Raw genomic sequence first — 23,627 nt, forward strand, 5'->3', positions numbered from 1 at the left:
TTTAAAAATACATTTTTCGGGGGGGGGGGGTTCTGCAGCACCCTCAGCACTCCTACTTCCTACGGCTATGCCCTTTCGGCTCTCTCCCACCTCCAGCTGGCTGGATTTAGTGGCATCCCCTGGTGTCCCTGGCCGCGGGTCGTTCCCCCTCTCTGGGCGTGGGCCCCTCTCCCCGAAACACATGTAAACGCCCCCCCCCCCCCAAAAAAATAAACAAAACAAGCTGGGAGTAGCTATTATCCTCTTAAAGTAGCAGAACTCTGTCATTAGAGATATTTTCCCATTGACTTGTTTGGGCGGATTACTATGTGCCCGTGGTTAAACTGCTCTAAAACGGCCAGTGTAATTAGGTATATTCTCTCATGACAGCTTAATATTAAGGGTTGTTCTCCAAAAGTTTCTAAAACGGACAGGTGACCACAGAAATTAGCACGTGTAGGTAAAATCGTGGATGTCATGTCATCATATTACAATAAGAAATTGTGGGACTTCCTCTCTATGGAATTTTTCTGAAGAATTTGATGAGCAAGTTCAAACATTTCTAATGTTGTTACCTAATGTTATAAACAAATAATATGTTAATTTGTGTAATATGCACTCCATATCAAAACAGCAATTCTTGCAACTATAACTGCATCCACGAATTTGAGATCGTTCAGCTACCTTTATCCAGGCCATATATAGCGGGGATGCGGATTACCGCATCGACTGACCTGACTGGTCAATCCATATTCCACACAGCAGGGGGCAGCACGCGCATATTGAGTATTAAAAGCAGTGGGGAAGTAACTAGAACATGATTGCTGATAAGGTTTGGACTGTTTGGAGAAACAACAAACCTGTTATCATAACGTTGAATTGTTTTCAATTACACAGTCAATACAATGATTTTAACTATAAAACCACTTAAAGGAAAGGAGTGCAATGTACAGGTAAGCATTTATGAGCAAAAGGCAGACTGGAGCCGGTAGCTAGCTAACCTAGTTAGCTATGTCAGCTAGCTGCTACTGCTGTTTTCCAGCATCACGGGCTAGCATTTTAAAGGAAAGGTCTATTTGTTATATCTAGCTATTGGGTATCTTGATGCAGAGGGTGTTCACAGCAGGTCTGTAACTTCATGATTTAGCTACAGGAAATGAAGTTGGCAACAAAAGCAGAGTTGGCTCATGTTCGTAGCTTGAAGATAAAGCTCTGCGGTTCAGAGCGTTAGTCCTCTCAGTAGACCAGACCTAGGCCAGGGAAGATAATGTGCCTGCTGTAGATATGGTCAGCTTGTCAAGAGGAATAGTTCAGCGATATCAATGTGATTGTGCTGTCGCTATTACATCAATACTGTCAAGAATATTAAATGTCAGTTGTTTAATCTGTTACAATTTCAGGTCACAGAAGATGAAAAAGTCTCCATGGTGAAAGAACTAGTGTCTGAACGTCTGAATATACCTGCAAATCAGCAGCGATTGCTTTACAAGGGGAAAGCCCTTGCAGGTACCTACACTGAGGCCAACTACTGTAGCTAATCATACACAGCCTGGCATTGTCGAAGTACCCCAGCTGTGTATGAGGATGTCACATCACCGAATCTACCAAGTTACACATTGCCCTGCTGCATTCTTGAATATTCTTTATAACATTCATACCTGTACATCTATCACAAAGCCATACACATCTTTGTCCATTTTCGTTACAGATGAACACAGATTGAGCGATTATTCCATTGGGCCAGAGGCCAAGTTAAATTTGGTGGTTCGTCCAGCAGGGGAGAGGAGTGGGATGGCTAGCAGTAGCAGTGCGGTCAGCGGGGTGTGGCAGACTCTGTCCACTGTACTAGCGAAACACTTCAGCCCTGCAGATGCAGCTAAAGTCCATGAACAGTTAATCAAGGTACATTATTTCCATTAACAAGAGTAGGCAGCTGTTGGTACATATCCATAGATCTTATCATACTCGCCAACAAAACACATTCAGGTCATGTACATTATTCTGATTTGGGAGTATAAGCTGCTTTGCATGCACACCCATTGAATCCCTTCAGTTTCTACACTACATCAATAATTACTAATGAAGTGTTTAAGAATATCCCTCCACATACTTTTGCTGAAGTACAGAATTCACTGAATGTTCTCACCTTTAGACTGCAGGTACTACTTTTGTACTGTATGAATGATTTTATCAGTCTCAGGCTAGCGATTTACACTGCTTTCTCTTCCAAAAGGATTATGAACGTTCACTTCGGCAACTCAGTCTGGATGACATTGAGCGCCTGGCCGGGCGACTGCTTCACCCAGACAGCGAGGGCATGGACACATCGTACATGGATTGAAAACCTGCCTGACTTGACGGTATTCTGGCGATTCACAGAGGTGCAGTGGGTTGTACAGGGATAACATGAAAGGTTGACTATAGTGTAGCTGCAAAGCTTTTAGATCACAGCCTGTCTTAATTATACTTTTCTTTGTTTTCTCCAGACATTCCTGTACAATTAATAGGATATTTTCACATGATCAAATCAGACTGAAACGAGAGCCAATACCTTTTGACTGTTGGTCTAAAATTATCACTGAGTAATTATGGAAGTTCTTATTTATAAGCAATGTGTTGTAAATGAATGATAGTTTACAGAAAACACACTCTGTAAGGTTAGTTCTAGTTAATGTTGTTCAGTGCAGTCATTGTATGATTTGTATATATTGTTTATACAAGCATAAAAAAATTGACTGTTTTCCCTCAATTTCAAGTACTCACTTGGTCTAGGCCTAGCATACATTTTTTTTAACTGAATAAAGCACAATCTACCTCAAATAGTATTTAGTCATAATTGTACCTTTTTTATTCAACTGTCAGGAAATTATTTAACCATTTATATTAAGATATATGTTCAACTTCTACTTACAGCAACCGTAACAATTTATAAAATTATATAAAATTGATGAGGACGTTCATATAGTTGTATTTATATTATACAAAGCAAAAAATAAGAGGTCAGATTGTGAGAGAGATGCTGCCTTATCTATGATAGGATGTGCTTTGGCCTGCAAATGTAACACCTTAAACTGGGAAAAGCTATTTCAACTCCCATCTAACAAGCTGTCCAGTTTGGAGCAAGACTTGATAACAGGAATTTGCCTCTGACTGCATTATCCATATTAGAAAGCACACACTGCTGATCATATTGGATTTTCTAGTGATAGCTTTGTTTCCTCTCTCCCCACAAACACACACAGTCGAACTTGAGTCCCATTTGTACAATTTACATAATTTTTGATCAGCAGCTTAAAACTGTCTACCATTTCTTCATTGTTCATGCAAATATGCTGTACTTAGGTCTTCACCTTGAAGAGGAAATGCAATAGTAGTGCAGATAAATGTGACACCAAGTTCTTTAAAGAGGAACCATTATAGTTGTGACTGCTATGACAAACATAGTGAGCTAGCACAGAGACCACAAGGAAATGGAAGGCACGTTGATAAGGGAGAATGCATCGGATGTCTCCCAGACATAACATACATTATTGCAAGACTGATGAGTATCAAAAACAAAATGTTTGACAAATACAAAGCCAGTTGTCTTGGTGAAAATACAGATATTGATGTAACTGATGTTGCAGTTCCTGCCACATGAACTTCAAAGAGAAAAACGGGGGGGTTTAGCATTTTTCGTCTGAGATCTTGCATATGTGAAGACATAAAATGGTATGAATGTACATTATTGTAATCCCCCTTCAATCAAACATCAGTGTATATATGTCATGTTTTCTCCCTTCCTCAGCAGCTGCAGCCATCACTAGAGGAGGCTGGTCTGTCATCCCTCAGTTTGATCTGATCTGGGAAGTCATAAGTCTCCACTTCTGACTCCTAACAATGAGGACAGGAAAACATGGCAGGTTAATGCCTTCAAAAAAGTTCCAAAGTGAATACATTCTTGTATCTGCATCAATAAATTGTTCTTAAAGTGTGAACTACGTCATGAGTTTAACATTATCCAAATTCAATCAGCAATCAACCTACCTGTTTGAGAGCATTTCGGCAAATAGTTTGAAAGGCTTGATCAACATTGATGGCCTCCTTCGCACTTGTCTCGAAATATGGGATACTGCCCTTACTCGTACACCACGCCTGGGCTCGCTTGGTCGTCACCTGGTCAGTAATATAATATTCATATGAACAAATTACATTTCACACAAACAAACATTGGGGCTACACATGTATATGGTCTGGTTATTCATATTTTATTGTTTTATTGTTTATTGTTAACATTTTTCTTACTTTTTAACTCTACATTTGGGGTAAAGGGCCCTTAAGCATTTCATGGTAAAATCTACACTGGTTGTATTTGGCACATGTGACATAACATTTGATTTGATGGCACAACTTCACATATTTGGGCATATGTACAGACCTGCCTGTTCTCCAAGTCAATCTTGTTGCCGAGCACAACAAATGGGAAGTTCTCTGGGTCACGGGGGCTGGCTTGAATCAGGAACTCGTCTCGCCAGCTGTCAAGAGTCTTGAAGGTGTTTGGCGCAGTAACATCGTACACAAGGACACAACAGTCTGCACCTCGATAGAAAGCAACGCCCAATGACTGGAATCTCTCCTGCCCTGCAGTGTCCCAGATCTAGTAGAATGGATGACATTCATAACTGAACTCACCACTACATGCACTTCAATACATATCCAAAGGGACCATGTTACATAGAGAAAGGCTTGACTAAAATGTTTAGTTGAATACATTTCTATCAGGTTTAAACTTATGGTATTGGGACACAATACCGAGGAGAGGTTATGGAAGATGTGCATGGTCAAGGATAGAGATAAGTCTATTACCTGCATTGTCACAAGCCTGTCATCCACCATCACCTCTTTGGTAAGAAAGTCAGCACCGATTGTGGCCTTATACTGATTGCTGAACTTCTTATTCACATATTGGTTCATGAGAGAGGTCTTCCCAACTCTGTCAGTGTGGAGATAGAGGAGAGTGATGAACAAACATAGGCAGGGACAAAATTAGATTAAATAATCTTTAGGAACCTTTACCCAAAAATGAGTGGAACCCAATGTACATGAAGAATGTGATCTATGGTAAGGACAATTTGGAATGAACAGGTTTCACACTGCAAGTATTCTACTCACCCTGAGTCTCCAAGAATTATCACCTTGAGTAGAATCTTCTTCCGAGATGCCATATTTGCTGATGAGAGAATAGGTAAGACATTTCAGTGCATCAGTTAGGACTAGGACACTGTTATCACAGATGAACAATGTGCCAGATGTTTCACCAGATGTATACATTTGAAGTATCTGGTTGGCGTTTCCACTCACTACCAAATATGGTGATGAGGGGAAGTCCAGTGGCCAGCAATGGCAGAAGATGGAAGGAGATGCATTTTGTCAGACAAACTGCAAATTTTCTCATTAATGAAACATTTGATCTCAATAAAGTTTTCTGTTCCCAAAACTAGAATCTGTTATTAACATAGCGGACTACGTTTTGTAGACTTTACCAAAGTTTCTAAAAATTGTTTTATTTCGGAGTGCAAGGGCGAATTTAGTTATTGCACACCCGCGATTCGTAAAGTAGGCGTTCCCTAACTAAAATATGTTAGAAACAGCCAATAGGATCTCGCTAGCTCGTGCTTGGCGCTGCCACCTTGCTAGTCCACCCACTATGATGCATTTGCTTCCATTGGAAATAACAGGCTGTGGACCATCTTGTTAGTTAGGAAAATCTTTGATGTTATCAGTGCGGCATCAAGAAGTCAATGCAGGATGCTTGGGATCCGATGTGTGACGGGCTTTGACCATGAAGCATGATTTACAGAAGATACTAATCGTGGTAAGCCAAATGTTAGCTAACTATTCAATTTCCACATGACCTGACATATTAGTTAGCTAACGTTGGCTAGTTGGCTAGCTTTTAGGGAAAAATCAAATAGTTTACCTTTTACTCTGGCGTCAGACAGATGCAGAGAGAAAACTGTTGTTCTCTTGAATAATTCTCATTAACTAACTACTTTGATTAAAACTGGTAATGTCTAGACATACAACCCTCTGCTGTTTTTTATCAGACGGTATGCAGCTTGTTCACGAGTCGGTCGGGGCAGGGTGCTGTGATTATCTGATCTGTAGCAGACCTGGATTGGACTTTCCACGAAGCAAATTTGCGCAAGTCTTTTGCCCTGCTGACTCTCGTGAACACGCATTTGGGTTCCAGTCACAAGGGGCTGACGTTAAGTGTACATACATATATATAATTTATTTATGTATTATTCCATTGGTTACCTCGAAGCAGATGCCCCAAGGGCAGAGTGGCCCACACTCATTGAATATGGTGCTTTTAAATGTTAGAGCATAAAGAAACATGTGTGATGTCACTTGGAAAAAGAGGAGGGAGTTGCGTGTAGAGGGCGTTGTCAAAATTGTGACAGACTGTATTTAAACCAATCAGCTAACCGTATAATATACGGAAAAACGTTGAATGACCAATCACCTCTTTCAAAAAAAATATTTCAATGACAGCCTTGAAAACAACCCGGTTTGAAGTCGCTAAAAAATACAGATAACGCTAAATTGTGGATAGTACAGAACTTCCGTTACTGTAGCTAGCTGTCTTTGCAGGATGAAGTGAGCACGGTATTGTTGGATTGAGAGGAACATCTTCTCTGGTAAGGAAACGACTAAAGCGTTAGCCACTTACCCTGCTTCCTCATCAGAGCACCTTGGCCTGAATCGGATTAACTAGGAAGTTCAGCAGCATCTCCGTTTGTTCCCCTTCAAAACAATGTAAAATGTCAAAAAATTGCCAAATGTTGTATACCGAAAGACTTGACAATGCTAAATGTCTGGTTGTTTGCGAAATTAGTCCTACATTTATTGCATGATAGGGGTCATAAGCAAGCTAGGTTAACTGTTAGCTAGATATGCTATATTCCAAGCTACCCATACCTATCTTGGACTTTGGCCACTAATCAGCGATCAACCCCAAATCAAACGATTCCAGTTTTGTCTCTCAGTAGGGCCTGAACAGTAGGGCCTGAATCCATTCCTTTTCACATGACCACCCGCGGGCCTTTCTTATGTAATGTTGGTTATCATCACGAGAGCTAATGAATCACAACAACAAATACTACTGTTAAGCTATTGTGTAGTTTGTTTGTTGCTTGCTAACGTTACACATTCTTATCCATCTGCAAGAGGTCTCTTGTTTTTGCCTTTTGTAGGAGATTAAGGAGAGTCCTGTGTACTATATGTTTATAATCTCACCATTGCTTCTTTCACTTTCTTTTGCCAACTGTAGTGTCCGGTCCTAAGAAATGGAGACTCTAATTCCCATCATCAATCGGCTCCAGGAAGTCTTCCTGACAGTGGGGGCAGAGATCATCCAGCTGCCTCAGATAGTGGTGGTTGGCTCGCAGGTCAGTACAGAATCAAAATGCAAGAATCAATGGTTGTTCCATTGGGGAATTGTTACATTGGGGAATTGTGTCATTGTTGAAATTAACATATCAATGTCCAGCAGTCTTTCCAGGGAGATGGAGGAAGTATAGATAATAGCAATGAATCCTTCATGTAGCTAAGTGTTAAAGTCTTTCTAAAATTGATCTCATCTTTTCCCATGACAGAGCAGCGGCAAGAGTTCTGTGTTGGAGAGCCTGGTTGGAAGGGATTTTCTGCCTCGGGGATCAGGCATAGTCACACGGCGACCCCTAGTGTTGCAGCTGGTGAATGTGCCTCCATTGGCAGAGAGGAGACTGCAAGAAAATGGTATGCACTTGACACAGAAACAAGATGTGATTGTCACTTTAAAAGCTGTCTCCATGTTGCTTCTCGCAGATAAACCGTACACTGGACACACTGAAACAAATCAATGCCAGTGCAGCTGACATTTATTCAATGAATTTCAATATCTCGCATTCATATTCATGTAATTTCACTCATTGGATAAAGCCTAAGTGGTCTTTGGGATGTTTGCTCTTTTCTAACATATTTACAATCCCTTCTTCACCTTTCTCAGGAAATGGGGTAAAACAAAATGCAAACAGCTACCCAGGTCTTTACTTCCATAGTTTATCTGCATGGACCTGTTGCGTTGTCATTCATCTTAATATTATCTTGTCATCCTCATCGTCTTTTCATTTCCTCTGTCTAATCATCACATCAACTTACAAACTCTGTCTCTGTCATATTTTGTTTCCAAATATTTATAAACCCCATCGGTCTGTTTTTATGTGATACAAGTATTTCATTTCCGTTTACACATTATTTTACACTCAATCTTTTTATATTTTGTCAAGGGATCAAGGCTGATGAATGGGGCACGTTCCTTCATAGCAAGAACCAGGTATGTGGCACTATCTTCGCTTTGCACAAATCTATTTAGCTGTTTTGCACTGCACATTGAGTGTTTCATATTTGCAGTAGGGCATTACATTGTCTGAGAAACTTGGTACTGTATATCCTAACGTCATGCCACCAGGGGTGTTGGTGAAGTCGATATTTCAGTATCCCATCTCTTGTTTGCATTATAGATTTTCACAGATTTCTTGGAGATTCGCAAGGAGATTGAAGAAGAGACTGAGCGTAGCTCAGGAGGCAACAAGGTATGTATGTATACATTGTAGATAGATTTGTCTTATCTCCAGTTTATGCGTTATTGATTTACTTTTGTCTGCTTCTCGCTCCATCCCCATTTCCTCTCTTGTGGTCTTTAGGGAATCAGCCCTGAGCCCATCTATTTGAAGATTTTCTCTCCTCATGTCCTCAATCTCACACTGGTTGATTTGCCAGGAATAACCAAGGTAAGCCCAACCAGTGTGTTAATCCCACTAACTTGAAAATGCACAACTATGGTGTTCCTCATGGTAAAATTAATGACATTACTCATTGAAAACAAATGTGTATATTTAATTGCAGTAATGTAGTTATTTCTTGTTGTACTAGGTTCCGGTTGGAGATCAGCCAGAGGACATAGAAGCTCAAGTCCAAGAGATGATCCTATCCTTCATCTCCAACCCCAACTCCCTTATCCTCTCAGTGTCTCCTGCCAATTCCGACTTGGCCACCTCTGATGCCCTCAAACTGGCCCGCGAGGTCGACCCGGATGGTGAGGCATAGTGTACACTTGTGCTCCTTCATTTTTCACTGCATGTCTTTTCAGTGTATACAGTGAATTCGGAAAGTATTCAGACATCTTGACTTTTTCCACATTTTGTTATGTTACAGCTTTATTATAAAATCAATTTAAAAAAAATAATACCTCATCAATCTACACACAATAATGACAAAGCAAAAAACGTTTTTTAGATATTTTAGCAAATGTATAAAAAATAAAAACAGACACCTTATTTACATAAGTATTCATAGCTTTTGCTATGAACCTCTAACTTGAGCTCAGGTGAATCCTGTTTCCATTGATCATCCTTGAGATGTTTCTACAACTTGATTGGAGTTCACCTGTGGTAAATTCATTTGATTGGACATGATTTGGAAAGGCACACACCTGTCTATATAAGTTCCCACAGTTGACAGTGCAGGTCAGAGCAAAAACCAAGCCAATAGGTAGAAGGAATTGTCCTTAGAGCTCCGAGACAGGATTGTGTCGATGCACAAATCTGGGGATGGGTACCAACACATTTCTGCAGCATTGAAGGTCCCCAAGAACACAGTGGCCTACATCATTTTTAAATGGAAGAAGTTTGGAACCACCAAGACTCTTCCTAGAGCTGGCTGCTTGGCCAAACTGATCAATCGGGGGCGAAGGGCCTTGGTCAGGGAGGTGACCAATAACCTGATGGTCAGTCTGACAGAGCTCTAGAGTTCCTCTGTGGAGATTGGTGAACCTTCCTGAAGGACAACCATCTCTGCAGCACTTTACCAATCAGGCCTTTATGGTAGAGTGGCAGGCGAAAGCCACTCCTCAGTAAAAGGCAGATGACAGCCCGCTTGGAGTTTGCCAAAGGGCACTTAAAGGACTCTCCGACCATGAGGAACAAGATTCTCTGGTCTGATGAAACCAAGATTCTCTTTGGCCTGAATGTGGAGCATCATGTCTGGAGGTAAACTGGCACGATCCTTATAGTGAAGTAAGGGAAAGGGGGATACCTAGTCAGTTGTCCAACTGAACTGAAATGTGTCTACCACATTTAACCCAACACCTCTGAATCAGAGAGGTGCGGGGGGCGGTGGTGGCATCATCATGCTGTGGGGATGTTTTTCAGCGGCAGGGACTGGGAGACTAGTCAGAATCGCGGGAAAGATGAATGGAGCAAAATACAGAGAGATCCTTGATGAAAACCTGCGTCAGAGCGCTCAGGACCTCAACTGGGCAACGGTTCACCTTCCAACAGGATAACAACCCTAAGCACACAGAAAATAACATTTTAAATATTTTTATTTCACCATTATTTAACCAGGTAGGCTATTTGAACAAGTTCTCATTTACAACTGCGACCTGGCCAAGATAAAGCAAAGCAGTGCGACACAAATGACAACACAGAGTTACATATGGAATATATAGTGGGGCAAAAAAGTATTTAGTCAGCCACCAATTGTACAAGTTCTCCCACTTAAAAAGATGAGAGGCCTGTAATTTTCATCATAGGTACACTTCAACTTTGACAGACAAAATGAGAAAAAAAAAATCCTGAAAATCACATTGTAGGATTTTTAATGAATTTATTTGCAAATTATGGTGGAAAATAAGTATTTGCTCACCTACAAACAAGCAACATTTCTGTCTCACAGAACTGTAACTTCTTCTTTAAGAGGCTCCTCTGTCCTCCACTCGTTACCTGTATTAATGGCACCTGTTTGAGCTTGTTATCAGTATAAAAGACACCTTTCCACAACCTCAAACAGTCACACTCCAAACTCCACTATGGCCAAGACCAAAGAGCTGTCAAAGGACACCAGAAACAAAATTGTAGACCTGCACCAGGCTGGGAAGATGGAATCTGCAATAGGTAAGCAGCTTGGTTTGAAGAAATCAACTGTGGGAGCAATTATTAGGAAATGGAAGACATACAAGACCACTGATAATCTCCCTCGATCTGGGGCTCCACGCAAGATCTCACCCTGTGGGGTCAAAATTATCACAAGAACGGTAAGCAAAAATCCCAGAACCACACGGGGGGATGACCTGCAGAGAGCTGGGACCAAAGTAACAAAGCCTACCATCAGTAACACACTACGCCGCCAGGGACTCAAATCCTGCAGTGCCAGACGTGTCCTCCTTCTTAAGCCAGTACATGTCCAGGCCCGTCTGAAGTTTGCTAGAGAGCATTTGGATGATCCAGAAGAAGATTGGGAGAATGTCATATGGTCAGACATTTGAACATCTTGGCCATGTTCTGTTATAATCTCCACCCGGCACAGCCAAAAGAGGACTGGCCACCCCACATAGCCTGGTTCCTCTCTAGGTTTCTTCCTAGGTTTTGGCCTTTCTAGGGAGTTTTTCCTAGCCACCATGCTTCTACACCTGCATTGCTTGCTGTTTGGGGTTTTAGGCTGGGTTTCTGTACAGCACTTTGAGATATCAGCTGATGTACGAAGGGCTATATAAATACATTTGATTTGATTTTGATTTGATGAAACCAAAATATAACTTTTTGGTAAACTCAACTCGTCGTGTTTGGAGAAGAAAGAATGCTGAGTTGCATCCAAAGAACACCATACCTACTGTGAAGCATGGGGGTGGAAACATCATGCTTTGGGGCTGTTTTTCTGCAAAGGGACCAGGACGACTGATCCGTGTAATGGAAAGAATGAATAGGGCCATGTATCGTGAGATTTTGAGTGAAAACCTCCTTCCATCAGCAAGGGCATTGAAGATGAAACGTGGCTGGGTCTTTCATGACAATGATCAAATACACACCGCCCGGGCAACGAAGGAGTGGCTTCGTAAGAAGCATTTCAAGGTCCTGGAGTGGCCTAGCCAGTCTCCAGATCTCAACCCCATAGAAAATCTTTGAAAGGAGTTGAAAGTCTGTGTTGCCCAGCAACAGCCCCAAAACATCACTGCTCTAGAGGAGCTCTGCATGGAGGAATGGGCCAAAATACCAGCAACAGTGTGTGAAAACCTTGTGAAGACTTACAGAAAACGTTTGACCTCTGTCATTGACAACAAAGGATATATAACAAAGTATTGAGAAACTTTTGTTATTGACCAAATACTTATTTTCCACCATAATTTGCAAATAAATTCATTTAAAAATCCTCCAATGTGATTTTCTGGATTTTTTTTCTTCTCATTTTGTCAGTCATAGTTGAAGTGTACCTATGATGAAAATTACAGGCCTCTCTCGTCTTTTTAAGTGGGAGAACTTGCACAATTGGTGGCTGACTAAATACTTTTTGCCCCACTGTACAAGCATACAGTCAATAACACAATAGAAAAAGTCTATATACATTGTGTGCAAGTGGCGGGAGGAGGTAAGCCAATAAATAGGCCATATTAGCGAAGTAATTACTATTTAGCAAATTAACTCTGGAGTGATAGATGTGCAGATGATGATGTGCAAGTAGAAATACTGGTGTGCAAAATAGCAGAAAAGTAAATAAAAACAATATGGGGATGAGGCATGTAGATTCAGTGGGCTATTTACAGATGGGCTATATACAGTTGCAGCGAGCGGTTAGCTGCTCAGATAGCTGATGTTTAAAGTTAGTGAGGGGAATATAAGTCTCCAGCTTCAGTGATTTTTGCAATTCGTTCCAGGCATTGGCAGCAGAGAACTGGAAGAAAAGGAGGCCAAAGTAGGTGTTGGCTTTGGATGACCAGTGAGGTATACCTGCTGGAGCGCGTGCTATGGGTAGGTGTTGTTATTGTGACCAGTGAGCTGAGATAAGGCGGCGCTCTAACCAGCATAGACTTATGTTTGGCGGCGTGAGTAAAGGAGGCTTTGTTGCGAAATAGGAAGCCGATTCTAGATTTTATTTTGGATTGGATATGTTTAATATGAGTCTGGAAGGAGAGTTTACGGTCTAGCCAGACACCCAGGTATTTGAAGTTGTCCACATTCTAAGCCAGAACCGTATACATAATGATGTCGTCTGCATAGAGGTGGATTAGGGAATCGCCCGCAGCAAAAACGTCATCGTTGATATATACAGAGAAAAGAGTAGGCCCAAGAATTGAAACCTGTGGTACCCCCATAGAGACTGCCAGAGGTCAACAGGCCCTCCGATTTGACACACTGAGCTCTATCTGGGAAGTAGTTGGTGAACCAGGTGAGGCAGTCATTTGAGAAACCAAGGCTGTTGAGTCTGCCGAATACGGTGATTGACAGAGTCGCAAGCTATGGCCAGGTCGATGAAGACGGCTGCACAGTACTGTCTTTTATCGATGGCGGTTATGATATCGTTTAGTACCTTGAGCGTGGCTGAGGTGCACCCGTGACCAGCTCGGAAACCGGATTGCACAGCGGAGAAGGTACGGTGGTATTTGAAATGGTCAGTGATCTATTTATTAACTTGGCTTTCGAAGACTTTAGAAAGGCAGGGCAGGATGGATATAGGTCTATAACAGTTTGGGTCTAGAGTGTCACCCCCTTTGAAGAGTGTTACCTAGCCTCAGTGCAGTGGGCAGCTGGGAGAAGGTGCTCTTATTCTCCATGGACTTTAGTGTCCCAAAACATTTTGGAGTTACAGCTACAGGATGTCAATTTCTGTTTGAAAAGTTGCATTTCGCGGGGACTATTCGATGCTAGTGCAGTCACAGGATGTTTTTGTGCTGGTCAAGGGCAGTCAGGTCTGAAGTGAACCAAGGGCTATATCTGTTCTGCGCAGTGGCTTCGGGACATGTTTCTGAATGTCCTTTAGTGGCCCATTCAGAGCCCGGACTCAAACCTCATCGAAAATAGCTGCGACATTCAACCTGTCCGAGCTTGAAAGAATCTGCGGAGAAGAATGGGAGAAACTCCCTATATGCAGGTGTCAGTTAAGAACAAATTCTTATTTTCAATTTCAATTTTCAACTGCCTGTTCAGCTCGGGGGTTTGAACTTGCAACCTTCTGGTTACTAGTCCAATGCTCTAACCACTAGGCTACCCTGCCGCCCAAGAATACTCGAGGCTGTATTCTTTGCCAAAGGTGCTTCAACAAAGTACTGAGTAAAGGGTCTAAATACTTATGTAAATGTGATATTTCAGTTTTTTTTATTTGTAATAAATTCACAAAAATTTCTAAACCTGTTTTTACCTTGTGATTATGGGGTATTGTGTGTAGATTGAGAGGGGGAAAAAATAATTTAATACATTTTAGAATAAGGCTGTAATGTAACAAAATGTGGAAAAAGTCAAGGGATCTGAATACTTTCCGAGTGCACTGTATATATTTTTCAGGGTGTTTAAGTCTTAAATTAATTTTTATCTGATTTAAATGCCTTAGTTACGTTTTCAAAGGTCTTAAACTTGGACGACAATATAATATTGTGTCTCTGCTTAATTGTTGCCAACTTGGCAAGAAAGAAAAAAAATAGAACCTCAAATAATAGTCGAGGCACTTTCCTGAGCTTTCCAACCACATGTTCGCTTCCTTGTGTGAACATCATGTGCCAATGGGAGTCGGGCCATTGCTAGAGGAGAGCGGGAGAGGAATGCGCATGGTAGCCTATACAATTTGATAGACAACACTAACTAGAGCTGGGACAATAAACAAGAAATTACAGACACTGACATTGCCCTCCTCTTACCTATGCATTTTGGCTTATGTCTGTAATGTCAGTGATTAGGCTGCACAACGTTCCTGCAGATGTTTTGGTTCTAAAAAAACATTATTTATTCAACAGTAATGTGCATTAACCTGCGTCCCGCTATGAAAGTATTTGCCCTGACCCCGTTTCGCTGCTTGTTCTCACTCTCCCACCTTTTGCGCACAGTGAAGGGAAAGATGCATTCTGAGAAGTGCAAGCATAACGTGACTTACTGACAGTTGAGAAACATTTCTAAATGTAACTGGGAAAGACAGTTTTTACTGTTGAACAAGAGCAGAGTGGCAGCTTTATGTGAGTAGAACAATTATTTCTCAACTGTCACTATAGAGGAAATAACCACTTTACAAACTGAGTAGGCTATGTAATTGAGATGATACGGAGTGGAGAGCGCCTTTTGCGGTTAATACCCTAAGTAGCCTATAGGCACACAAGGTAATGTTTTTGTGGGACATAAAATGTACCGTTATATCAATCCATTGAATGGATAGATCTAGCAACAATATACACTGCTCAAAAAAATAAAGGGAACACTAAAATAACACATCCTAGATCTGAATGAATGAAATATTCTTATTAAATACTTTTTTGCTTTACATAGTTGAATGTGCTGACAACAAAATCACACACAAATTATCAATGGAAATCAAATTTATCAACCCATGGAGGTTGGATTTGGAGTCATACTCAAAATTAAAATGGAAAACCACACTACAGGCTGATCCAACTTTGATGTAATGTCCTTAAAACAAGTCAAAATTAGGCTCAGTAGTGTGTGTGGCCTCCATGTGCCTGTATGACCTCCCTACAACGCCTGGGCATGCTCCTGATGAGATGGCGGATGGTCTCCTGAGGGATCTCCTCCCAGACCTGGACTAAAGCATCCGCCAACTCCTGGACAGTCTGTGGTGCAACGTGGCGTTGGTGGATGGAGCGAGACATGATGTCCCAGATGTGCTCAATTGGATTCAGGTCTGGGGAACGGGCGGGCCAGTCCATAGCATCAATGCCTTCCTCTTGCAGGAACTGCTGACACACTCCAGCCACATGAGGTCTAGCATTGTCTTGCATTAGGAGGAACCCAGGGCCAACCGCACCAGCATATGGTCTCACAAGAGGTCTGAGGATCTCATCTCGGTACCTAATGGCAGCAGTCAGGCTACCTCTGGCGAGCACATGAATAGCCGTGCGGCCCCCCAAAGAAATGCCACCCCACACCATGACTGACCCACCGCCAAACATGCTGGAGGATGTTGAAGGCAGCAGAACGTTCTCCACGGCATCTCCAGACTCTGTCAAGTGCTCAGTGTGAACCTGCTTTCATCTGTGAAGAGCACAGGGCACCAGTGGCGAATTTGCCAATCTTGCTGTTCTCTGGCAAATGCCAAACGTCCTGCACGGTGTTGGGCTGTAAGCACAACCCCCAACCTGTGGGCGTTGGGCCCTCATACCACCCTCATGGAGTCTGTTTCTGACCGTTTGAGCAGACACATGCACATTTGTGGCCTGCTGGAGGTCATTTTGCAGGGCTCTGGCAGTGCTTCTCGCATTGATGTGCCATCTTGGATGAGCTGCAATACCTGAGCCACTTGTGTGGGTTGTAGACTCCGTCTCATGCTACCACTAGAGTGAAAGCACCGCCAGCATTCAAAAGTGACCAAAACATCAGCCAGGAAGCATAGGAACTGAGAAGTGGTCTGTGGTCACCACCTGCAGAACCACTCCTTTATTGGGGGTGTCTTGCTAATTGCCTATAATTTCCACCTGTTGTCTATTCCATTTGCACAACAGCATGTGAAATTTATTGTCAATCAGTGTTGCTTCCTAAGTGGACACTTTGATTTCACAGAAGTGTGATTGACTTGGAGTTACATTGTGTTGTTTAAGTGTTCCCTTTATTTTTTTGAGCAGTGTATTTAGTTAGCAATCTAGCTAATGTTTGAGTTCCTACTTCCTCCGGTTGTAAAACATGTAGCATAGCCTAGGGCAATATGCACAAAAAACATGCAGGCAAATTAATCTCGAGAGATCCAAAAATATATCTGGTTATTTTGTCATGTAGCACATCAATATATTCATTATGCATTCCCTGAACATGTTAGATGAAATAGTGAACTTCTTTCACGTCTTACTTGGCACTGTCAGTTCTAGAGCTCTCTTGCTGAGCTTACCTTGCTCCCAAGTATAGCCATGTGATACCCGATTCACTGAAAGAGGGATTTTTAAACATGTTTTGGTGTTGTAGTCTTTTCTAGCATAACACCTCCAGGAGAGCTACTGGGTGTGTAGACTTGTTCCAATCCCACTCTAACACACCAGATTTGATAAATCAACAGCTCAACAGGACCTTGTTAAGCTGACTCAGGTGTGTTTTGAGCAGTGCTGGATCAAACTGCTCACCCATTACCCTAGCTCTCCAGATGGAGAGTGGACCACTTGTTTTATACAGTAACAGTTCTGTATATTTACATTTAAGGCATTTTTTCACAGTGTTATCATTATGGTGTTGAGTATCATTATACTAAGCTGGTAGTGGTATTGAAGCCAAAATTCTAAACACTTAAGAGTTGTGATCTAGCTGATGATTAGGTCATTGGGGTAGCCTAAACAAATGCAGATGGGCAACCCCATGCTTCAGCCATCTATAGCCTAGCAACTATGCTACTACATCTGTTAGACTACAGGAGAATGCTCATTGCTAGAATAGCACACCTGCTTGATAATATGAGCCATGTAGTATATAGCCTTTGGTGAAAGAGCTCGCCTTATTATTAGCGTCTGTGTGGCACAAGCAGATTTCAAATTTGTATTAATTTGCATTCCAAGTGGCATTAAAAAGGTATTAAGTCTTAAATTCAACTTCATGGAACTTGCAGGTACCCTGTTTGCTCATTGACACAGATGTGTTAAACATCAGTAAACATGGTCAATGTTACTTTAGGTTTGACCTCAACCTTTTAACATCAGTGATTGTTATATACACAATATTTTAGATTACATAATGAACTGTGCCATTCAAGTGCTGTGTGTGTGTGTGTGTAAAGAGCCATGGACAAAAGGGGTGTGTCTTTACCCAGCTGTGTCCATGTGTCTTGCAGGCCGCAGAACACTGCTGGTGGTCAGTAAGCTGGACCTGATGGACGCAGGGACAGATGCTCTGGAGGTCTTGCTGGGCCGGGTCATTCCAGTGCGGCTCGGAATTGTGGGAGTGGTCAACAGGTTTGTCCATATGCCTACAACTTATCTAACAGATTTACCTAATTCTTACTGGGTGATGTCACCTCGGTGCTTAAAAAGATTAAGTCCCATAGCAGTGAAAGATGCTATACAAATATTAGGCCAATGTATCACATCTGATTGAGTATAAAGGATCTGAATCATTATGGTCGTTAAATTAACTCAAGTACCCTCAGAGACCTTTGTGCTATAAACAACGAATGTTCCAATGGCCCTGCTATTCACCAGATCAATTAGTTTGCATTTTTCAAACAAAGCTCTAATTTCTGAATGATTGTCTCTCCCTACTTTGAGATTGTTCTCACACATCCTGCTGAGATAATGTGTGCCATGTCTTACTCATGGGGCTCCAGCACAGGGCTGATGTATGAGTTATCTGAGTGGTTTTTCGCCAAGGGTACAGAATTGCAACACAAAAAAAAACATATCTGCCCCTCAAAGGCTGAAATGGTAAGTCATTTTCTAAAGTAATTTCACTGAGCAGAGACAATCTAGTTCAACCGACAGCTCACACTAGCAATCATAGCAACCGCCTTGGAAGGCTGTCTGAAGTCAGTAGGGACCTCAGCTTAGCACATTCCTCCAGAGTGCTAAAGGAATCTGTACGGCTACAGTAACGTCCATTTCAAAAGTGTTGCATCCTATTTGCGTGTATAATTTCCTGCTATGCTGGAGCAGGTGACGTTCTGCATGATCAGATGCACTGTGGAGTATTCTGGAACTCCAGCTGTCATCCTCCATGTCTCCCCCTGCTAGGAGCCAGCATGACATCAACACGCAGAAGAGCATAGAGGACACGGCACGGGACGAGCAGGCCTTCCTCCAGCGCCACTACCCGTCTCTGGCCTCCCGCTGCGGCTCCCGCTACCTGGCTCGCACCCTGAGCCGCCTGCTCATGCACCACATCAGGGACTGCTTGCCGGAGCTGAAGAGGCGTGTGACGGTGTTGAGTGCCCAGTACCAGGCCCGGCTCAGCAGCTACGGCCAGCCTGTAGAGGACCACAGCTCCACCCTGCTACAGATCGTCACCAAGTTCGCCAGCGACTACTGCAACACCATCGAGGGCACCGCCACGCACATCCAGACATCTGAACTGTGAGTAGTTCAACTGCTTTAGGCTCCTTTATCCAGGCACCAATCATCTTTTAGTATTTTATATTGTATTGGAGCAACTCCTCATTGACCACCAAATATTTAGCAACCACCTAGAATCTGTACAGCGGACATTTTGTGACGGAAAACTTGGTTATTGTTCTGCTGAATGCATTTCACTTAAGCAGGCGTTTATTGTATTTCTTGGCCTCCTTGTAATTTTGTAGGTGTTCATGTATTGGCATTTCATATTTTGTGGGTTCATTTCAATAGCTCTTGTACTGCTCACTGATTTATTGATTTCCTCAAGCATGTGAAGCAAGTATTGACTCATTCTGGCTGACTGCATCTGATGTTGACAACCCTCGGACACAGCCACTGATACTGCTTCCTCTGTCCTCCTCTCTGGTAAGCTGCGGGGGGGCTCGGATCTGCTACATATTCCATGAGACCTTTGGCCGCACTCTTCAGTCTATTGACCCCCTGGGGGGCTTGACGGAGCTCGACATCCTCACTGCAATCCGCAATGCTACGGTAATAACCATCAGCTCCAATCGCATTGTCTGAGTGAATCACATGAGTTATGTTAATAGAGGTGTGTGTTGTGCTGTGCTGCAGGGTCCGCGGCCGGCCCTCTTTGTACCTGAGATTTCCTTTGAGCTGCTGGTGAAGAGGCAGATCAAGCGTCTGGAGGAGCCCAGTCTGCGCTGTGTGGAGCTGGTCCACGAGGAGCTGCAGAGGATCATCCAGCATTGCTCCTCCTACAGCACGCAGGTACACTAGACACTGCACAACACATATTACAAAGCAAGCCTGAACCAAATTGTAATAGAAGTGTCTCTGTATGCGTCCTGACATGCTATGTGTTTGTCAGGAGCTCCTTCGGTTTCCCAAGCTGCACGACTCCATTGTGGAGGTGGTGACTAGTTTACTCAGGAAGCGCTTGCCCATTACTAATGACATGGTAAGACAAATTTATTTTTGTGATTTGACATTTTCAGTTCATTTGTTTTGTACAAAAATCCTGTGTAATTATTCTACAATTTAGTGCTATTGCTTACTGGCGGTCTGTCTATGTTCGTGAATGATTCTGAGCACCAAACTGTTTCAGGTCCACAACTTGGTTCAAATTGAGCTTGCTTACATCAACACAAAGCACCCAGACTTCACCGATGCTGCTCAGGTCTCAGCATCTGTCAACAGTCAACAGGTAATTCTGCCTCAACTCAAAGCACATGCTCTGCTTTCATGCATATAGATGAGCCTAATGTTGACCAGAGGGTTCTAGGGTCTGATGCGGTCTTCTCATACCAGTATGGACATCACACCTTTCCAGGAATTCCAATAAGCCAGTTGTGACTTTAACACCGATACCTGAACAACTAAATATAATTGACCCCCCCCCCCCCCCCCCCATTTCACTTATTTTAGGGCCTGCAGGATGGAGATAAATGCTGGATGAATGAGAAGGTGGCTGAGGAGAAGGCACCAGTGGCAGGTTTCAGCAGCCCTGTTAAGGGCCAGGCCATCAACCTCCTGGACACAGTGAGTAGTGGAATCAGCAGTCAGAACTGACCCAGCGCTACCCTGTAGAGCAGCACTGTATCTGATTCGGTCTGTGACAGATTGTAACATCTGACCCCTGCTCTGTTTGCCAGGCGGTGCCGGTGTCCCGAAAGCTGAGTGCCCGCGAGCAAAGAGACTGTGAGGTCATTCAACGCCTCATCAAATGCTACTTCCTCATTGTCCGCAAGAGCATTCAGGACAGGTCAGAGACCGGCGCTCCAGGGCATCTAGGGGTGTTATTATTTGGGTATCCAGTTAGTGGTGAGTTGAGCCTTCTCTGGCCTAGCTAACTGTGTGTCTTGTGACTGCAGTGTTCCCAAGACGGTGATGCACTTCCTGGTGAACTTTGTGAAGGAGCGTCTGCAGAGTGAGCTGGTGGGCCAGTTGTACAAACAGAACCTGCTGCAGGGGCTGCTCATCGAGTCCCAAGACACAGCACAACAGAGGACAGAGGTGGCCCAGATGCTGGAGGTACTGTACAAGTGCTACTAGTACCACTAATTACTCTCATGCACTTTGTGTTGTACTTTCTGTTTCCCCCTTTTTAACACCAGTATCCTTCTCTCTCTCTCTTCACTTCAGGCTCTCCAAAAAGCCAGCAACATCATCTCAGAGATCCGGGAGACACACCTGTGGTAGCCCAATGCAACTGACCGTTCCCGTGTGTGTGTGTGTGTGTGATGGTAATGTATGGCAATACCACTGAGCTCACACTGTCCATTAAACATCCAGCTGTCCTTTTTGTCTGTCCAGGATTTGGACTATTGTGTCTCACTGTGAATATAGTGATGAGACCAACACACTCAGGCAGAGCTGGTCCATTGTGATGAGATGTCTTTAATGTGAAAGAGAACCATGATCAAAAACCATTTTGTTTTTGTTGCAACAATCCTCTGTCTAAATGTCTGGTCTTTTGGTTGTCAATGTGTTGTTTATCATGTGGAGTATTACGTTGTTTTCCTGAGTCTTTCTTGCATCTGATCTTGACACAGGTTGTGCTGCTGCATTTGTTTCCATTGATTAGGTATCTATTTGTGAAAGGGTGATCTCAAACCATGACTGCTTGAAATGCATGTAGCAGTTTCTGAACATATGTAGAGTAAGTATAATCAGTCGGTATCAGGTTTCCCCTTGTTTTAAGCAACGTTCTGTAAAGTTGAACAGAGGGTGACAACCCAACCCGAGGTTGAACAGTGGGCATTGTCTGCAATGTAATGTTGAAATATGATCCTGGTCTTCGGGGATGCTGCAGAGGTTTGGTTTGACCTGGTCTACAGTGCAACTGAGTACAGTAGTTGTACCTGAGAGCAGACGTATGTTCTTTACGTGTGTCGCATTTATGTATCGTTCCAGGTGTACGGTTGCACTGTTTGTGCATATTTAGTCCTATAACAAAGTTGTACGTTCACAACATAGAATACAGTGTTCCTTTTCTCCGTATGAAGTTTCTAGTCAGACTCTCTTAATTCGCATGTTGTTGGATAACTGAAACCACATTTATGAATAGCACCCACAAAGAGTTGAATAGGTGTGTGTGTGTGTGTGTGTGTGTGTGTGTGTGTGTGTGTGTGTATATATAGATATTGTATAGCTAGCTTGTCAGGAGATGCAGAATAGTAGGTGGAGTCCAGCAATGATTTGAGGGCCAGGGGTATAGCGATTCATTGTAGAAATCTACTTGGCCAAAGGAAAGTTAAAATAATTTTCAAAATCTCAGAATGCATTGAAATATTGTACCCCAGTTACACCCCCCCCCCCCTTTAAATTAACCCATGTATGCAGTGTGCCTCAGAGAGAGAGGGGGCTGTTGCTGGGGTGCCACCTCTTCTGAAGACTGTCCCTAGGCCTGCTTCTACCCAGATGACAGGGATGTTGGAGGTGTAAGAGACCAACATTGTTTCTGATTTGAACTTGTGCATGCAGCTGTAATTATATCCTCATTTTGTTGATGTAGATCCCCAAGGGAAGTATGCCCTGCAGCCTTTTATTTGTGATTTAGTACCAATTGCGTGACGTTAGTGTATCTTCCATTTAGAATTAGATTCTAAAAAATGTCAACGAATTTATAGTGTAAGTGTACATCGGTTTTTGTATGTCATGGAAATGTTCAAAGGATGATGAGCATTATTCAGAAAGACTAGCCTTAAAGGAACAGGTACCAAGCACCATCTAGCAGAAACACTGACTTCTATGTGATCAAGGAGAGCACGGTGTCTAGTCTGTCTTTCTGAATGGACAGTGTGTGTGTGTGAATGTCTTAAGTTTTTCTATCTGAATGAGACTGTGTTTTCTATTATTTAAATGTATATCTTACATCTTTACAAACTGCCTGGAAGTGCTTGACTGCCAATATTTGTGATACATGTAAATTGATATGGGAGGGACTCATTAAACTCTTAACAACAACAGTCTGGCCTCTGAGATTGCTTTGCAGGATGTCCTTTATAATTGATATGATCTGTAAAGTCATGATAAGATCTCCAGAAATGTACCATTCAGTCTTGCAGATGGCTATGACTCACAGCAGTCTGGTATCTATTGCCATTGTCCTCTATTCATACTAAGCAGGTGAGCTGAAATCACTAGATATGTAGGATTATTCTGAGGTAAGATTGGATCCTTCTTGAAAAAGACAATGACAAATTGGCCTGCATGTTGCAGAGACCGATTGACTTGCACTTACACGCCTGGCCTTGTCTGCAACCTCATTTTCCCTGCCTATCACGTGCAATAACATCCTTTGTAATTGAGAAAACCAGCAGGACTCTGAATGTCAGCCTTATCTAAAATACTGCAGTTTAGCAATGATGGATTGGCTGTCTTCTGGTGCAGGTGCATGCGTGTGTATAAACACACAGGCGAGGCTTGGATATCACGCAGAACAAAAATATAAATGCAACATGTAAAGTGTTGGTCCCATGTTTTATGAGCTGAAATATAAGATCCCAGAAATGTTCCATACACACAAAAAGCGTTTCTCTTAAATGCTGTGCACAAATGTGTTTTACGTCCCTGTTAATGAGTATTT

The 23,627-nt window shown here is 42.6% G+C and overlaps 3 protein-coding genes across 8 annotated transcripts; 2 read left to right on the forward strand and 1 right to left on the reverse strand.

Annotated features, from left to right (window-relative positions):
- The first annotated feature begins 776 nt into the window (after positions 1-776).
- LOC139390183 (ubiquitin-like protein 4A-B) lies at positions 777-3,956 on the forward strand. Of its 3 annotated transcripts, none has more exons than XM_071137434.1 (5): positions 777-932; positions 1,380-1,485; positions 1,688-1,881; positions 2,213-2,360; positions 3,767-3,956. In XM_071137434.1, the coding sequence occupies exons 1-4, from the start codon at positions 885-887 to the stop codon at positions 2,318-2,320; spliced, it is 456 nt and encodes a 151-aa protein (XP_070993535.1). In that variant the 5' UTR covers positions 777-884; the 3' UTR covers positions 2,321-2,360; positions 3,767-3,956. The 3 variants fall into 3 exon arrangements, with proteins under 3 accessions (XP_070993535.1, XP_070993536.1, XP_070993537.1); XM_071137435.1 differs by having other exon boundaries at positions 3,770-3,956; XM_071137436.1 differs by having other exon boundaries at positions 2,213-2,339; positions 3,767-3,849.
- LOC139390182 (ras-related protein Rab-7a-like) lies at positions 2,800-6,124 on the reverse strand. Its single transcript, XM_071137433.1, has 6 exons — positions 5,939-6,124; positions 5,131-5,188; positions 4,825-4,951; positions 4,397-4,615; positions 4,006-4,134; positions 2,800-3,852 (listed from the first exon to the last, which is right to left on the reverse strand). The coding sequence occupies exons 2-6, from the start codon at positions 5,181-5,183 to the stop codon at positions 3,763-3,765; spliced, it is 618 nt and encodes a 205-aa protein (XP_070993534.1). The 5' UTR covers positions 5,184-5,188; positions 5,939-6,124; the 3' UTR covers positions 2,800-3,762.
- Positions 5,673-23,007, forward strand: LOC139390181 (dynamin-1-like protein). Of its 4 annotated transcripts, none has more exons than XM_071137430.1 (18): positions 5,750-5,833; positions 7,295-7,412; positions 7,620-7,761; positions 8,012-8,047; positions 8,292-8,338; positions 8,526-8,597; positions 8,709-8,795; positions 8,938-9,100; positions 17,803-17,923; positions 18,698-19,036; positions 19,447-19,567; positions 19,652-19,807; positions 19,908-19,997; positions 20,145-20,243; positions 20,465-20,578; positions 20,692-20,801; positions 20,911-21,070; positions 21,182-23,007. In XM_071137430.1, the coding sequence occupies exons 2-18, from the start codon at positions 7,311-7,313 to the stop codon at positions 21,236-21,238; spliced, it is 2,016 nt and encodes a 671-aa protein (XP_070993531.1). In that variant the 5' UTR covers positions 5,750-5,833; positions 7,295-7,310; the 3' UTR covers positions 21,239-23,007. The 4 variants fall into 4 exon arrangements, with proteins under 4 accessions (XP_070993533.1, XP_070993531.1, XP_070993530.1 ...); XM_071137429.1 differs by lacking the exon at positions 5,750-5,833 and adding an exon at positions 6,491-6,662; XM_071137432.1 differs by lacking the exon at positions 8,012-8,047 and having other exon boundaries at positions 5,673-5,833.
- The last annotated feature ends 620 nt before the right edge of the window (positions 23,008-23,627 follow it).

This window comes from Oncorhynchus clarkii, chromosome 30 (genome assembly GCF_045791955.1).
Source record: "Oncorhynchus clarkii lewisi isolate Uvic-CL-2024 chromosome 30, UVic_Ocla_1.0, whole genome shotgun sequence".
NCBI lineage: Eukaryota > Metazoa > Chordata > Actinopteri > Salmoniformes > Salmonidae > Oncorhynchus > Oncorhynchus clarkii.